The sequence below is a fragment of the Lutjanus erythropterus genome, chromosome 9 (assembly GCF_056507025.1).
Source record: "Lutjanus erythropterus isolate fLutEry1 chromosome 9, fLutEry1.hap2, whole genome shotgun sequence".
Lineage (NCBI taxonomy): Eukaryota > Metazoa > Chordata > Actinopteri > Lutjaniformes > Lutjanidae > Lutjanus > Lutjanus erythropterus.
This window is the reverse complement of record NC_139325.1, coordinates 24,737,005-24,754,957: the sequence shown is the minus strand read 5'-3', so window position 1 is coordinate 24,754,957 and position 17,953 is coordinate 24,737,005. Positions and strand designations below refer to the sequence as shown.

The 17,953-nt window shown below is 39.8% G+C and overlaps 1 protein-coding gene across 2 annotated transcripts in view; it reads right to left on the bottom strand.

Moving 5' to 3' along the window:
* Nucleotides 1-17,749, bottom strand: part of atp8b2 (ATPase phospholipid transporting 8B2) — a 36,869-nt gene extending 19,120 nt beyond the window's left edge. The window contains exons 1-10 of one of the 2 annotated variants that reach the window (XM_084726813.1): nt 17,520-17,749; nt 13,483-13,550; nt 3,495-3,553; nt 3,280-3,393; nt 2,415-2,513; nt 2,177-2,238; nt 1,943-2,015; nt 1,141-1,211; nt 957-1,036; nt 259-417 (exon numbers count right to left, since the gene is read on the bottom strand). In XM_084726813.1, coding sequence (XP_084582939.1) covers nt 259-417; nt 957-1,036; nt 1,141-1,211; nt 1,943-2,015; nt 2,177-2,238; nt 2,415-2,513; nt 3,280-3,393; nt 3,495-3,553; nt 13,483-13,507 — 742 coding nt within the window. In that variant the 5' untranslated portion in view covers nt 13,508-13,550; nt 17,520-17,749. Of the gene's footprint in view, nt 1-258; nt 418-956; nt 1,037-1,140; nt 1,212-1,942; nt 2,016-2,176; nt 2,239-2,414; nt 2,514-3,279; nt 3,394-3,494; nt 3,554-9,747; nt 10,036-13,482; nt 13,551-17,519 lie in introns of those variants that run through there. The other variant, XM_084726812.1, reaches the window with a different exon arrangement.
* Between the last annotated feature and the right edge of the window lie 204 nt (nt 17,750-17,953).

Below are 17,953 nucleotides of genomic sequence, written 5' to 3'. Positions count from 1 at the left end.
CATTAGGTAAAATGCTTCACACCATGTCTGAGCACTCTCCCACCAGCTTTCATATCTGTAATGTTGCTCTGTACCATAACATCCCAACAACAGCCCACTTCCTTGTTTTGATATGATTTGCTTTCACACCTCATGCAAACTGTACAACTGTACCCCAGGATGCACGAGAAGCGTACCAACTCTACTTCAACTCATGAAAAATGGGACCAAAAACAAAAGTTTTGCAATTATATTTTTGTTCAGTGTACTTAGACAGACCTGCAAAAATGACTAGCCCATAGCAGGCCTCTGTGTTGCGGAGGACACATCCTCGTAGCAGCATGTTCTGGTTGGTCAGGGTGTATTTCTTGTCTCGCCAGTACAGAGTCCCAGAGAATCGATCCAGTTTGTTGTTGGGGGGCTCACACACCACCTCACCTAAACACACACACACACACACATACAAGAGATGTCCACCAAATCCAGTGACAATGTTGGGATTATTTGTCTAACAGTATGATACAGTGATGACTTATAATCATCCCCATGACATCACGCCACATAAAAACACACCCAAAGTCTGAAACACACACCTTTTGTAAGTTAATATGAGGCAAAGTGTGGGTTGATTTGCTGCAGTAATGCATTTTCCTGAGCAGGTGAGGAGTGTGCGTGTGTGTCTGTGTGTGTGGGTGCACTGTGCTGACACAGACTTTGTGTCTTTCGTTTTGTGTACTAGTGGGCGGGTGATGATAGGCTGTCGCTCACTGCTGGCAGGAGAGGGCAGCGAGTGTGTGTGTATGTGTACATGTTTTGTGTGTATTTTTCTGTTCATGTGGAAGGGTGTGAAGGTGAATAACATTTCCCTTAAACGCTCAGATGTAGGCTGAAAATCTGTTGACCTTTACATAATCAAGGAAGGAATATGCACCAATCCAGAAACCGAGAGATGATGATGTGGTTTTTTCAATTCTTACCGTCGAATGAAGCCAAGTTGTTCTGGTCTCCAAGTTCAGATGTCACTGAGACAGACTGACGCACCTTCATATTGGTCTCTCTGCAAGATAATACAACACGCAGCGATTTAGACATAGTGTCCTGTTGCTTCTGCACATTGTGAGGTAGTCTGAGTCGATGGTAAGGTGTGGTGCGTTTTCTGACCCGTCCAGCTCGGCTGTCTCGATGTAACAGAGCCCGTGAGGTTCACTGCTGGACAACAGGAGCAGGTCAGCCTGAAAACAGATACGATAGCTGAGATTAGCATCCACGGCATGACACTGACGGTGGTGCAGGGAAAGAATTAGTAAGGCCCAACATGTACTATTCTGAAATCCATTTAGCATTATAGAATTTGGTCTACAGCACAGTATAAATAGCCATCATAATCACATGTGTATCTAAAATGAGTAGAGAGTTACAGGCAGAACCCTGAGCAGTCCACAGCTAGGATGTTACTGTAGTTAAAATCTTAAAAAGTCTTAATTAAAATGGAAACACTTAAGTATTAAAGGTCCAGTCTGTAAGACTTGTGGAGATTTATTGGCAGAATATGGGAGAAATGCAATATAACATTAATAAGTCTGTTTTTCTTAGTGAATAATCGCCTGAAAATAAGAAATGTTGTGTTTTTGTTACCTTTAAATGAGCTGTTTATATCTACAGAGGGCGCGGGTCCTCTTCCATGGAGGTTGCCATGTTGCACCATCATGTTTCTACAGTAACCCAGGGCAGGCAAACCAAACACTGGTTCTAGAGAGGGCCTTTCAAGTTTTTCCTACATGCTTGGAAACGAGGTGAGGTGAGCAGAATTCAGTTGGCTGCAATCTACAACCTCACCACTAGATGTAAGTTAATCCTATACACTGGACCTTTAAAACTATTGATCACTGTGTGTGTGTGTGTGTGTGTGTGTGTGTTTGTGCATGTGTGGTGAAGTATATCACTCTATTGTACACAGACTTACTGCCACAAACTGGTTGTTTTCCAGTTTGATGATATCACCCACTCGAACGTTCATCCACTTTTCATTCTGTAGCCTGAAACAGTGAAACAAAGGAGGTGAAAGTTAGAGAAGCTAAAAAAATGTTGAGAGAGAGAAAAAAAAACCAGGTAACACCTGAATACTTAAATCTACATTCAGCAGACTTAAGTCTCGGAAGTGAGCGCTTAGTTGCAAATGACAAGACAGAAGACTCACGAGCCACGGATGAGGACCTGAGACTGACGGTTGTTCACTTGGTTGTCGCTCTTGTGACGAAACTTAAGGAAAAAAAGAAACTGTGAGTTTTTCAGGAACTGAGTCAAGCTCACCATAGTTAAGAGACCACTTGTTAGTATGCTACATTCAAAGCAGCGTGTGCAATAAATAATCTCACTGTATTGTAATCAAGATTGTGCAGCAAGATTCAGTGTGTGTTGCATAAAAACACGCTCACATAGTCGTCTGTTGCATCCTTTACTGCAGTGATACTCAGCACCAGAGCTAAAGGCACAATGGTGGTGAACCAGGACAGGGAGGAGATCTGAGGTATTAACTAGACAGAGACACAGAGAGGTAGGTGATTGGCAGATTATATTGAATAGAGACACAGAGGCAGTGTGCAATTCAGAGACAGTTACATTTGACCCTAGTGGCCACACCGCGGGCCGCTGAGCTCCTTAAGAACCTGAGTGCATCTGATTGTAGGACCGTACTGTGCGTTCAAGTGCTGGTCAGATGGGGGAGGTTAACAGCAGTCAGACATTTGTTTGGGTGTTTCTCTTGAAGCTACTACAAAGAGCTTTCATATTGTGTTGGTTTTGTAGGCCCCTGTGGACAAAAGCGGTCATGTTTCTTCTGCCATAACTACAAAATGTAACATCAAAAATTAAATCATCTAAACAAAAATCTCCTCCTGCTTCTTCCTAACTGGTTAACATGCAACTCATGCAATAGAAAATCGTGTAATATAGTACGTAAAACCAAATACAAAATACAACCGAGGCTGATAGGACCAAAGTTAGTTTTGCGAGATTTAGAGTGGAAGAAGACAACTTTTTTGCTTTGACTTGTTATTATGAAGTAAATGGTAATTGCACAGTTTAATGGCTATAAAATAATTAATAATAATTAGACTGGTTTCCTATGAGCGTTGCTTTCCCTGGCAACTTTGTTGTCATGCTGTCCTGTTGTGTTTTCACCAAAAAAAGAAGTGTTAAAAAGACACAAGCCACTCTCTCTCTCTCTCTGTATGTGTGTGTGTCTCTCTTTCTTCCTGCGCCATGCTTACATCCCTCCTCTCCTTCACCTCCTCTCCTCACCTGTAGTATGAGCAGGAATAGGAAGTAGGTGTTGGCTACTTCCTGGAACTGCTCAAACAAATTGACGGGCAGGAAGGTGATGATGTTGTACTTGGATGTCATAATGCAGTTACTCTGGATGATGAGGAGGAGAAAAAATTGACTTGAATTATACAGACTCAAGGATTAAAATGTTCTCTGTATTTTGGAACACGTACAGGAGAAAACTTTCTTACCGCATACTGAAACCTTTCGTTGTACTCTCTGTCATTGGCTCTGACCCTTCTCTCCTCCTCTGCAGAAACACAAGACACAAAATGAGTCATAAAAGGCTGTTATCACAACAAAGATATATAGAAAGCACTAAAACTGCTGCATCTCTGTGTCAGAGTATATAAAAGGACCGAGTGTAATTCCTAAAGAATGTCAATATCATTAATGTCCTCCTGGACAGAGACAGAGAGTGAGGGAGACAACAGTCCACAACATTAGTGCATTTATTTAAAAATCAATGAAGCTGTAGTTTTCTGCTGGAGGTTGTTTGTGTAAACACAATCATTCTGTCTTACATACACACACAGCAGAACTAATAATCAGAACAGTTACTTCTGATCTTTAATTAGCTGCCGTCTCTGTCTCTTAGACTGGGTTGCACCAACAAAGTTTAATTTAATCTAAGATTAATTACAATCAGAGTAAAATTTGGGTTTAAAATGAATACATCCAGATTCCAGCTCTGTTGCAAAACTGATGTCTGTTTAGTAAATCAAACTTTAGTGATGTAAACCAAAATTAAAATAGTTTAATCAATATGGAGATGCTTGCTTACCCAAATTGAAATAGATAATAAGAATAAAAATTTGATTTGAGTGCTGCTGGGACCTATATTAAGTATAATAGAGCAACGTTTTGGCTGCTCTGTATTCCTTAACAAAATGTTGATTAAATGTTACATTAGTAAATGTTACAAGTTAGGAAAATGTTGCTAGCTAAAAAGTTTCTAAAAAGCTAAAAGCTAAAAATAAAAATAAAAAATAAACAAATATTATATTTTTTGCTACGTAGCTAAAAAGTAATAATAAGTTATAATGTGCTGGCTAGCTTTTTTTTTTCAAACAAAGTCATATTGTTTTAAAAATGTTAGCTAAAAACAAAAACATTACATTGTTAAGATGTTATATTGTTAGCTAGCGAAAAAAAATTGGTAAGCTTAGGTATGAGTAGGCCAATAGAATTAGGTTTCAAGAGAGGTTTAAATTTAATCTTTTTTATTTTTTAAGTTAGTAAAATGTTTAGTGCAAAATAAGTTTAATCGTGATTTAGTTTGTGTTAAAAATGTGTCCTTGTCAGTGCAACCCGGCTTTAATGACTGGATCTAGGACAGATGCAATACGTAACCACATATGAGCGCGTGAACATCTGTATGAGTCAACAGGAGCACTGGGACCCATTACAGGTAGTCGCAGATGAAGCATTACATCCATTAATGCACTAATGTACAGACTTAAATCTACAGAGAATAAAAGTAAAAGAAAGAAATTTCTTCCTGCTGTGCTCGTCACCCTCCCCTCCTGACCCTGCTCTTTAGCCTCTTGCTGTTTTTAGGTTTCTGTTTATGCTGATGTAAAGTAGTTTGGGAGTTCCCCTCCTCCTCCGCCAGCCCTGTCTCCTCTAATATTGATGAGGCTGCTTTTTAAATGAAATGACTTGCCTGCTTTGCACAGGACTGTACACAGTTCACATGCACGCACACACACACACACGCGCACACACAGATATAAAATTCAGGCTAAAGCATAATGTTTTGCACAGAGGCACTGAAGCTCTGAGACCACAAAGTCCCTAACACACATTTGACTGATGTCTGAGAGGCGACGAGGCGCCACAGGAAGGGACATCACACAACAGAGGACATAACCATTGTGATCACATGCACACACATAAACAAAGATCTGTGGTTTCCTGTGTTTCTGCAGCAGTCAGTGTGAAGCCCCGTTTACCTTGTAGAGCTCACACCTTAAAGTTCATCAGTGTCTCTGCTGTATTCAGCTTCATCAGACAAACAAAGGCCACTTAAAAAGATCCCATCAGAGCTCCCTTTGTTGTCGGAGACAGATTTGATGCGGCAGGTGAATTCAGTTGACTACCGACCAGCTGGCCTGTTGTCACAGTGGATTTGTCACAGTGGATATACTCAAGTTAGAAAATACAAAGTATTTGTCATCTCCCCCTTTTATTTTGAGTTGCCATCAGATGCTAACACCTACGGAGACTTACAACAAGTGCACATGGACAATCTGGACAATGTCCTGTAATTACAGTGTTTGTTATTTTATATTGCAATGTTTAAAAAAAGAAATGTAAAGATGATGTACAGTGAGTAGGTCATTGTCAAAAAAAAAAAAAATGAAAAACTAAATATTAGTTGGTTTTATTGGTAAAAATGTCCTTATTCTTCACAACTGTACAGACTACAGCTGATTGGTAGCAGGATGTAGAAATGTAAGAAAAATATAACTATTAGAGAGATTGTTTTAGGGCAGGGCATCACTCGACTCCTGTCTGTTGTGTATGCAAAGATAATTTGAGTGAGGGCATGTTACAGCTGTTAGACTTTGTGTATATAAAATTGCACCACATTAGAATCCAGCTCTGGGCTGATGGTATTTGATATGTCCTCTCCTCTAAACTCTGGTTAGTATAACAATATCGGATTTGTCTGATCGTGTAGGTGCACATCCTCCAACATCACTTCTGTCTGAAACTCTTCCAATCCCGTCCACTCTCTTTCTCCCTCCGGCACCTCTCCTGTCTACCTGAAGGTCATTATGTAGCTTTCTGGGGCAAGTGTTCACCAGGGAGTTCTGCCAGACAGGCAGTGCCAAGGCTGCATTAACCCTCCATGAAGAGGGCAGGATGCCTGTGCCAGGTAAGCACAGAGACACCGAGGCTTCAGCACCAGGCAGTGTCTGTCCTGTGCAAGCTGACCAACCTAAACTGAATGCACGAGCATCTTTAGCAAAATGCCCATTAAGTGTTGAATGTCTCTGACAACTTCAAGGGCATTAGAAGCCCTGACGCAACTAGATGCTACACAGCAAGTCTGTATAAATCTATAAAGCTCCATTACTGAGAAACCTTCAGCTGCAGGCCTACTCTGCTGCAAGCAGAAGGTGTACATAAACAACTGAGACATAAAGGACATACCAGTTCTAACTAAAATACTTAAAGGAGAAATACATATGACTGCAGCATTCAAAACTTAATAAATTAAATAAGTAGAAATCCTATTTGACATACAATCTATGGCTGAAACAAGTTGTTTCCCTCCTCCTCAGACTCGTAGCTCAGTCAGGCTGCAGGGACACTGAACCTACGCAAACGAAATATTATTGATAATAACAAATGACAACAAGTCCTCAACTTAAAGTTTATCAGCTTTTCATCATTCTGTCTGTCGATGTAAAGGTGAGCTTGTTATCTCAAAAACAAAAGCCCACTGCTCTGAGTTGAAGTTTAGTGCCTGCCTGTCTTACTGCCTGCCAGACTCTACTAAAATATTGCTCAGTTATAACATCATAAACATCTACTCTTTCTGATAATGAATGATTTCTTACAACTCATAAACAAACACGATTTAGTGAATATTCTGCGTTAATTTTAACTCCAATTTTATTTATATTAATATTATAGTCTGAAATACTGATATACCAGTTGATCGATCACAGCTATATCAGTCTATAACAGTATCGATATGCGGTCCAAGTACACAATACAGTGCACTACATGCCCCCAGTTTGACTACAGGGTAATATGCTTCCAGCGCCCCGGGGCTGAATCACAGCTAACTGAGCCAAAGGCAGTTAGTGCTTACTGACTTACTTTAGCAACAAGAAAAGCTATTTTTTTATTGGGAAACTCTGTAAATGACTTTGGTACTGTATTCACTGTTGGTCTCAGAGGTTGTGTTCATCCCGGTGACTGACTGTGTTCACTGAGATTGTGCTGAGCCCGGTTCTGTAACAGTAGCAAACTATTTATGGTTATTTAAAACTGTAAACTGTAAGATATCCTGCCTCTATTACAAATCTTTGGCACAAGTGTTAACCACTTTTGAGGAATATTGCAAAAAATGTATGTTTATGTACATACATTGGATTCTATATTCTGTATAAAGAATAATGGGCAAAATATTGATATCAGAACTCTCTATAATATTGGTATTGGCGTCTGCACCAAAAATTCAGTATTAACTACTAAAAGGTCCAGTGTGTAAGATTTAAGGGGATCTTTTGGCAGAATATGGCAGAGATGGAATACAATATTCACAAGTATGTTTCCATCACCTGAAAATAAGAGTTGTTTTGTTTTCGTTTCCTTAGAATAAGATGTTTCTATCTATAGAGGGTACAGGTCCTCTGGCAGCCATGTTAAACTGCCATGTTTCAACAGTAGGAGAGACTGAACAAACCAAACACATGTTCCAGTTAGTTAAATGTTTTTTTTGTGAGGTTCCCAGCCACCATAGTTTCTCCTACACTCTTTGAAGGGGGGAGTGAGACAAGGTGTTTGAAACCTGCAAGCTCACCATTAGATGCCACTAAATCTTACACAGTGGACCTTTAATATCCTGCTGTGTTACACTGAACGACTGATTGTTTTCTTATCCAAAAACACTCATTTTCTTTTCTCCACCCCACTGTCACTTTAACACCCCCCCCCCCCCCCCCATGGCTGGACATGTGAGGGCACGTGCCAAAGCTCAGAATCTCCTTATGTCTCCATGAGCAACACAGGCGCACACACACACACACACGCGCACACACACACACCAGAGTAAATGAAGATTGAAGTCATAACAATAATGACCTCAAAGCACAGTCAGCCTGAAATATGGGAAATGCTATTGTCCTTGTTGTGACTAAACCTTAAGTCAGGATGAGACTCTGTGCAGCAGCAGTGATCATCACTCACTGTGGCTGATTTAATTAGACGAAAATGGGATAGAGGAATCGTCTGCAGTCGTGCACACACGGACACACGCACACACACAGTGATCTAATTTGTAGGAAAGCGATGCTGGTGACACAGTGACAGACTGATGTGCTGGAGGTCAAATGAAGGTGCACATGCAGTGTGATTTGTGATAGTTAAGCGAAGGAATAAGGATACAGATGAGGCAGTGCAGCTACAGCAGAGGCTGCTGGCGCCTGGAAGATTGATCAGTGTCTCAGGCAGCAGAGACAAGGACATCATCCCATTTATTGACACAAAATTCTGATTCAGATAAACTCAGTTTCACTTTTACATGCACAACCCACTCATGACAAACAAATGAAATACCAAAAAATGCAATTTGACAAAGTGCAATATCTAAATCACAGAAGCTGCAATCTTTTGATAAAGGAAAATATGTGACAAAACCAAACATTATAATGAAGTACTGTAGTACTGCAGAGATGCCCTAATCTATGAAAGTTGCTCCAGATGTTTGATGGAGACCCCAACAAATGACACATTGTCATAATTTTAACAGTTTTCTTTTTCAGTGAAAATGAAAATTGTGAAAATGATCATTCCAACTAATTGCAAAACATATCTTAATCATAATATCTGTCAAAAAATATCACTATGGTTTTTTTGTTTAACCATTTCGATCAGCCGCAATGTAAACAAAGACTCACAATCAGCACTAAACATCAGGAAAGCAGCCAAAACTGAGCAGTGACTTTGAATCACATTAGCACTGCCATCTTCTGATATTGGGACTAAAACCAGGAGCAAAACAAAGGTGACACTGACCCAAAACACTGACGCAACAGTATGAATAACAGTTATTGTCATTTCCCTGTTATTAATTCTGCTGCTTGGCAGTTGATGTTGGATGCCTGTATCTAGACCTGGGATGATTAATCAATAAACTGAATGGATGTCAACTACTGAATTAATCAGCAAACATTTTGACAATCAATCAATTTGTTTGAGTAATTTTTTTAGGAGAAAAATCTCAAACTCTGTGATTCCAGCTTCTTTAATATAAATATTTTCATATTTCTTTACTCCTCTATAACAGTAAACTGAATATCTTTGGGTTGTGGGCAAAACGACATTTCAGGACATCACCTTGGGCTTTTTCAGTATTTTATGAGCCAAACAGCTAATCAATTAATCAAGAAAATAATCAACAAACTAAATGACAATGAAAACAACTGGTGTCTAATAAACACAGATGGAAAGCTCAGACAAAACCAGCAGACACAAAAAGCTAATTAGGTCTGTTAAACGGACATGTAATATGATGAGGCGCACAAACACTAAGTGAGTGAGATGAAGAATGAAACTTGGACTCAGTTGGGATGAGGATGAGTAAATATGTTTATTTGCAGTTTTAAAACATCAACAGCCTCTTGATGATGATGATGTTGATGAGAATAAACACTCTGGGACGAAAAAAAAAAAAAGCTAAATTGACCGCAGCCAAACTCGTACCTGTCCGCTTCTTTTTCGCTTTGGCTCCACTGAGTCCATTCTGTTTCTGTCTCTGCAGGGGGAGAACGATTGGAAACCATTTCTCCGGGATGTCTTTCAGTACTGTCATCCTGACTTCTCTAACAGGCGCCGTCTAAACACTCTTTAGATGAGCGCCGTTTCACTGACAGATGACCGCCGCATCGCTGCAAGGACGCGGGATGACGCTCTGCTCACAACTTCGGTAAAGTTGGATTAAGCGCCGTCCCATCCCTGCTGCCTCTCTGTTGCTGCCTCCCTCTCTCCTCCCCAAACACACACACACACACTGGCGCTCAACCATGCACACACACACACACACACACACACACACACACACACACACACACTTGGTCATCTCTTGCTCCATTTTCTCTCCCTCATTCTGCTGCAGAAACAATGAGGTCATTTTTATAATAAGGTCAGTCAGCAACTTCACAGTTAATCTGTCGCTGGGCAAAATACTCTAATTAATATTTATTATAAATATTAAATATGCAGATTGTAGACTCGTTTGTACGCATCTCCTAAAGGTTGTAAAGTTTTATCAGTTCAAAAGTGTCTCATCAGTTCTACTCGACAGCAGTCTCATCTGTCTGCAGCCTCAGAGTCTCCTCCACAACATAAACACTGTCCGCTGTAGGCATTACGTAACCGCATAGGAGCTGGAGTTTGACGGGACGTTGCCATGGCAACCGCCTCTGCAGGGATCCCACATCTGTGTGAGTCGCTGGACTGGGGAGACTGTACGCCATTTTGGATCTATAAAGCACGAGCTGATTGGAGCACCGCTGAGCCAAAGTGGCTCGTGCAGCTGTTCAGTGTCCTGCACGTTTGTAAACAGCAGAAGAAGAAGAGGAAGGTGCACTGACTGCAGTGGGAGGGGCATGGCAGGTGCCTGCGGCACGTGCCTCGTGCCGATACATTAAAGGTTGTTGCCGACCGCACGTTTACGTGCGCGCGCGCACACACGCACACACACTTCTCTTTGGCATTTCCTGATCTTGCATTTGGCACACGTAGTCTATACGAAGCACACACACACTCAAACACAAAATGAACTGCAGCTGATGGTATCGCCAGCAATGCAGTGATTGAAAATATTAAAATGTTAAGTACTTCTCCTGTATAAGTCATTATCTATCCAATTAATGCTGATGCATATGTTTATTTAGTGTTTTTATTGATTTTCATTCATTTAATTTATTTACATATCAGGATATTGCACAATAATAAAGGGGTTACAGGTCAAAGACTTGCACAATCATTGATCAAACTAGGTCAATACAAATTACAATCAAATGACCAACCCCATTTCTTTCCTTGTTATTCCAACTTCTAAAGAAATTGTGAAAAAGTACTCTACTCCTCCTTTTGCTGGGGACTCCCTACAAACAACTCAAGGACGCCTTTTTTGCCCCAGACCCCAGTTTGAAAACCACTGCATTAATCAACACAACATTTACACGTCAATGAAAATATGCCAGAGTGAGCTAATAAACTAATTTTCATCCATAGTCCCTGGGCAGGTTACAACCTGTGTCATGTCATCGATACAATGCTTCAACAAGTGCTACAAAAAAAAAAACAATACAACACATAAATTCATCATAGAAGTACAGAGATATAAATGATGGGCCTCATGCATGAATATTTTCCTACATTTCTCTTGTATATGCTCTTAAACAAAGGGAACAAGGGGAATATGAAAGTGAGGGTCTGTTGATGAATCATGTTGGAGCTTATATTGGATGTGCTCACCGCAAAGTTTGCATTTAGAATATAGAAGCGCCCAAATAAATCCATAAAAGGACAGCAGACTGATTTAAAAGTTTAAAATGAATAAATAGTTGTCTAACATTTTTCTACTCTGTTTTCATAAAGTAAATTTCATTGTCTTCATCATTATTAACGTTTCACAGTACAAAATGTGAGTTGACTTTTGTGAGGACTGGCATTACAGTGGTCTGGGGTGCTCTTAAATTTTGTTCTTCCTTATGAACAAACAAGGAATACAAAAGTATTGATGAATGCCACAAAAGTTGTTGAATTGTTCGCACACAATTTGAGATATGTTTGTACGAATGATTCATGCATGAGGCCCAGTGACAGTATGTAAAGGCAATGCCAGAAATGAGGTAGATTAGTTAGTAAGTTTACTCACAGCATGTTTGGTTCGCTTTAAATCTTAAATACAGATTTAAAGTTTAGGTAATTAGTGCAGGGTCCTATGTCAATAGGTAGACCATTCCAGTAGTGAGCGGCTCTGACTGAGAAGACTGTCTGGCCAAACTAACTACCAATGTATTGAAGAACACAGTCCTCTCTGGTACCTGCCCTTGTTGCCCTGTTGCCATTACCCTTACACTTTACTTTAAGACTAAGAGCTATAATTTGGTATATTAATGCAATTATAGCCCAGTTAGATGGGTGAGAGTGGATGCCATGCATTAGAGGATTCCTCAACAAAACTGCATCATCAGGGGCAAAAAACAAATAAACAAAAAATCAATGCCTGCGATTACATGCTGTATCTCAGCCCAATGCCCTTAACTTTTCAAGTCTTCAACATACGAGTAAAGATGACATCATAGCATAAAAAAGATGAGATTTACAATTAAACGTCTTCATTTTTTGTAAAGTCCTGCAATACATCCTTGATACACCTTAAAGAGACAGTTCAACCCAAAATCAAAAATCCACTTTTTTTTCTCTGGTTTGTCATGCAATCTATCTATCTAGATTTTTAGGTGTGACTTGCCAATTTCTGGTGATATCGGCCGTAGCACCACAAGCCGAGTGTCATTTAGTCCCATTACATTTGAGAGAGGGCAGACATGTCTATGGCCGATAACTCCAAAACTCAGCAAATCACACCAAAACTATCTAGATGGATAAATAGCACTACAGGTAAGAGAAAAAATATGGATATTTGATTTTGGGGTAAACTGTCCCTTCAAGTACAATCACAGTGCCACTGTGGTTTCTTTTGCACGGATAATGTGTATCTTACAGCCAGACTGACCTTTATAAACTAGATTAAATGTACTATTTATCATACTGCATGTCTGTTGTCCTCACTGAGATCTCATTTGACTTTTTCAAGTAACGTTAACACCCCACTAACATACTTATTCCCAATAAGAATTACTTTATCAGACTCATTACACCCTATTACCTTTTACATTTTTCACTCCATTGGACAGTTTACACACAGCCATAAAATATAGACATGCAAATGCAGTTGTGGGGAGATTTGTTGAACTGGCAACCCTCTGGTTCGCAAACCAAGTGCAATATTTACATTTTGAATAAAACATGAGAGGAATTTGAAACATGGTTGTATACGTGCTATGTTTTTCTTTTCAAAAGCTCTGACTGACGTATTGACAGAGAAGAAGGCCGTTGTATTTAGTCAGACATCACCAATGACAACAATGTTTGTCTGGACATTTACCAAAGTACAGTATATATATTAGAGTAAGTCATTTATTAAAAAAAATATTTCAATATGATGAAATTTATTATTTTTTTTTATCAATATATCATTACTGTATGTGATTTAAACAGGTGCAGTTATGCTTGTGCTCAGCATTCATCTAATGCATCTCTGAACACCTCAAGATTGCATTTGGACAATCAGATTAGAATCTATCCTCCATACATCCTGTGTGCATTTACACCTGTATGTTAACGTGTTTAGCATGAGTTACTGACCTGGAGGAGGCCTCTTTCTGAACATCTCCACTCTGCCAGCGTACTTCTCCTATGGCCCATGGGATTGTCTGCACAGGAAAAGAAGAGGAGGTGAAGGACATAGAAGAGCAGTGGCCTATTTTGTAAGAAAAGGCTGGTTGAGGCAGTTTTCACGTCAGTCTTGGACTACAGTGATGTCATTTATAAGAATGCATCCTCTTCAATTCTCAAACTTCTGGACTCTGTCTGAGTGCTACCTTGAGATTCATTGCCAGCTATGTCTATGGTGCACATCATTGTATTTTATGTGATAAGGCTGATGTGATGCTCATAGGAATCTTTTATCTCTAAAGGCCTAACTGGAAAATAATTGTGTTACTGTCTCTTACTTCATGTTCCATGAGTTAGGTCTGAACTTTTAATTTTAGCTCACCTGACTCCTGGAACATAATACAGCACCTCCTTAAATCAATACACACATACTTTTTGGACATTTTAGAAAGTTGACCGTAAACTTCCCAGTCACCGCTTGAAATTGTTTTACATAACTGTATTTTATTTTACGTTAAAGTTCAAACTGATGCAGAATGTTCACCAAACAAGTAAGTGTCTGTTAATGAGCGAGGTTACCACTTAAACAGATATTTTGTTTTGACACAAAGTGTGACAGAGAAAGTTATTTTTAAAAATTAAACTGTGGTCTAGTATTCAAATGATGCACACTTCTTACTGTCACGTCTTATTTGTTGCTTCACGGTGAGAAAATCATTTATTTGCTTCACAGAGAGAAAGTGACAGTCAATCAGGCATTACAATTGCTACACAACAGGACACACACACTCACACACACCGACCCTCTCTGGTCTGTTAGAGCCATAATGAGGAAATGACATTCAGCAGAGAGCTGCATCTGTCTCTGTGGCGCTCGGTGTCGGGGGACGGTTGGCTGGGGCCAGATCCGCTGTCAGTCTCCTCCTCTGGTGGATGAGAAGAGTAATGGAGCGGTGTTTTTCCTCCCCTCTCCTCGTCTCACTTTCCCCTCTACACTCATCTCCTCTCTTTCCATTTCTGCTGACCTGTTAATATTACACACCTCACTGATTTCACTCTCCCTGTTTTATCTCGGCTAAGTAACAGTGCAGAAAGATGAGAGATGAGGTTGCAGAGGAGAGGCGTTATACATCTTTGTCTGAGGTTTGTAGTGCACACTAGAAGGTACAAACAGTATGGCAGACAGGGGCTCGAGGCAGTGAGCCTCCAATCAATACTCCTGAGAAAGAGCAGATCTGCCTCTCTCCATGTGAGTTTCAGCTTTCAGATACAGTTTCAGTATCGTCTCTTCCACTGTCATACACTCTTCCCTTATATCGCACGCTCTCTGCTCACTTTCTTCACTGTATACCAGCTCTTTTATCAATCTAATAGAGATGGTGGAGCTGTTTTTCATGTTCTCTCACCTCTCTCCTCTCCTCCTCAGTCCTTCACTTGTCACGTCCCTCCCTCCCTCTCGCTCTCCATCTGTGGCTGGCTGGCGTCGTCGTGTATAACCCTATAGAGCTGCAGTGCCCTTATGAAATAAAGCTGGCAACCAGGGGAGCCAGAAACACCAGGAGCACACTGAATTTGTGAGCACCTTTCTTGGCCTCTGTACAGAATTCCTTTCATGTCTCTCACTGGAGTCTGGCTGAAGTTTTAAAGGATTTGGAGCTGCAAAAATCCTTTATGAAATGTGTGGCTCTGTACCTCTTAGGCGACAAAAAACAAGTATACATGTACTGGATTCCTGTAGAGTCAATGGGTCTGCAGGAGTCACTGGTGACGTCATTATATTTTTCAGTATTGTTAAAGCTGGGGTAAGCAGTTGATGTTTGGCGTCATTGGGCAAAAGTTCCACAATAACCTTTAATCATATTATTCATGTGGTCTGAGAGGCTCTGTTTTCAGTCTTTTGAAAACCTACCCTGTCACAGGAGACTTTGGCCAGTCACAGGTTAGTAAGATAGTTGATTGTTGACTCATTCCCAAAAGTTTTTCACAACCTGGTAATGAGACTCAACCAGCTTCGATCCACCAGTCTAAAGCGCCTGTAATTCGAAAATATGGGAATGTGACTGAATAATTATTATCTTTCTTTATGATCACTTTCTGCACCTTTAATCTCCTCACATAAAAGAAACTATAGAATAACTAAAAATCAGTTAAATCAGTATGTAATTTTCCTGTTCAGAAGGCAGGTTGAGTAGAAAAACATTTATAGGTATATAAGCTATAATCCTTTCAGTGTGAAGCAGCAAAGTTTCTTTGTTTTATGTCTTCATGTAGTGATAAAGTGGGTTCATGCTGAGCACACGTATTTTACAGGGTCTTCTCTGACATATAACATGTAATGAAGAACATAATAAATTCTAATATTGCTTTTGTGATACCTGTGTGATATCCTATTCACAATGAACTCTACAGACAACTATTGTTCCTTTAATAAGGAAACCAACCAACAAACTTAAACAACCAAAGACTGAAATAACTAACTAAAGTTACATTATACACCTGCCCTGCTCTGAGAGCACGCTATGTATTTCTTGAATAATTAAATTACAGGGTTTTTAATCTCCTCTGATATAAAACCATAATAGACTCTAATATAGTTTATTGTGCCATCTACATGCTATTAAAATAAAGTGTGTTTGCTGTTGGTCTCTACAGTTACTTTCATAAGGAAATTAAATCATGTAATTGACTGGCTCAGAAGGCACGCTGTACATTTCTTGACAAGAAATTACATTTATGGAATGGCTGATGTGTGTGGTACGGTAATAAACATAAACAAAAACATAACCTGCTGCTCAAAGTCAGAAAAACCCAGAACATCAACCCTGTCTGGAAAGAGATACAAAAATATCTGCTGCCGTACCACCAGAATGAAGAGCAGGCTGGGAAACTCCTAAGTTCATTATCACGCAAAATAGTTTTATTTTATTTCTATCACTTATTATTCATTCATCCATCCTACTGTAGTTTTAATTTTTATATTCAGCATTGTTTTTGTGAGCAAAAAAAAAGAACTACAACTTTATCTTTATCTACCTGCCCTCTTGTTTATTCATATTTTTAAATATCCCCAAGAGGTCTGCAACTAACGATTATTTTCATTATTGATTACTCTGATGATTATTTTCATGATTAATTGATAAATCAAGTAAAAAAAAAAAAAAGTCAAATGCTCATCAAGATTTCACTGATGTCCTCAGATTTTTTTCTTTTGTCCATCCTATGATTCAAAATCCAAAGACTCTTCATTAATGTTTGACATTTTTGCCAATCAAATTTTTATACACAGCATTGTCTGTCTGACTAACAAAACAAGAAAATACAACTTAGTCTTGTTGTACAATCCTGTGGCGAACAATGATAAATATATTTATGTTATAGCTTTTTATTGAGGTTATTTTCCAATCTTCTCTGTCTGCTGTGCTCTACACACCATCAGTCTTCAGATAATAATTAAGTGAACAGCTGTTACTCTCCTCTGGTTTATTAATAAATACTGATTTAGTTTTTGCGGTATCTGCATGAGATTCTATTAAAAACTCCAAGATTGTAGGTCAGGAAACACAGAGCAGCAAAGTGAAACAACGAAAGACAAGAATAACTCTAACAAAGTTAAAGCTGTGTGTAATTGTCCTTCTGAAATTGAATTATAGACCATGAGCTCGGTTGGACATCCATTAGAGGAAATGCACTGATGTCTGGAGGCACTACAGTGATACTACTAACTTTCACTTTGACTTTGGAAAAATGTTTTGACTCATGCCAGACTACAGTAAGTTCTAGTTTTAAAAAAACCCTGAAACTAAACAACTGTACTGTACTGACTGTCTGAAGCTTTCATGTAAATCACACAGCCTGCTGCTGCAGTAATAAGAGCTCAACTCTTCACAATGAAAACCGAGACACACATCAATACTTTGAGCTGATAAAGTCAGACTGCAGAGCAAACTGGCCAAACATGAAGGGGGCGGACAGCCACCATCACAACAGCTCAGGAAACACAAACCTACCTTTGCGAGCTGGCGTTATAAATCTGTTGGAGACATCCTCCTCGCCGCTCCTCTCTCCTCCGGGGTCATGATGAGGTTCCGGGCTTGAACTGGACGAACTGGCCCGTGATGAGGTGGGGAGGGTGAGGCAGGAGCCCGGGATGAGCTGGAGGAGACACCGTGTCGAGGTGAGGGAGGGCTGCTGGCTTCAGCCAGGGAGAGAGGAGGGGAGGAGGAGAGAAGAGGAGGGGCCGCACCTTCTCCACCTCCATCTGAACCTGCTGCACTCACGACCTGAAAGCACAGGAGGATCTGATGTTTTATTCTACATCAGTGGTGGTGTTTCGTTATTACATGCCAACAATTTGAAAGTACAACTTAAAAAATAATTATATTATTTCAAACCTATGATTGCATGTTTCTCCTTAATTTTTTTTAACAGCACGTGAAATCTT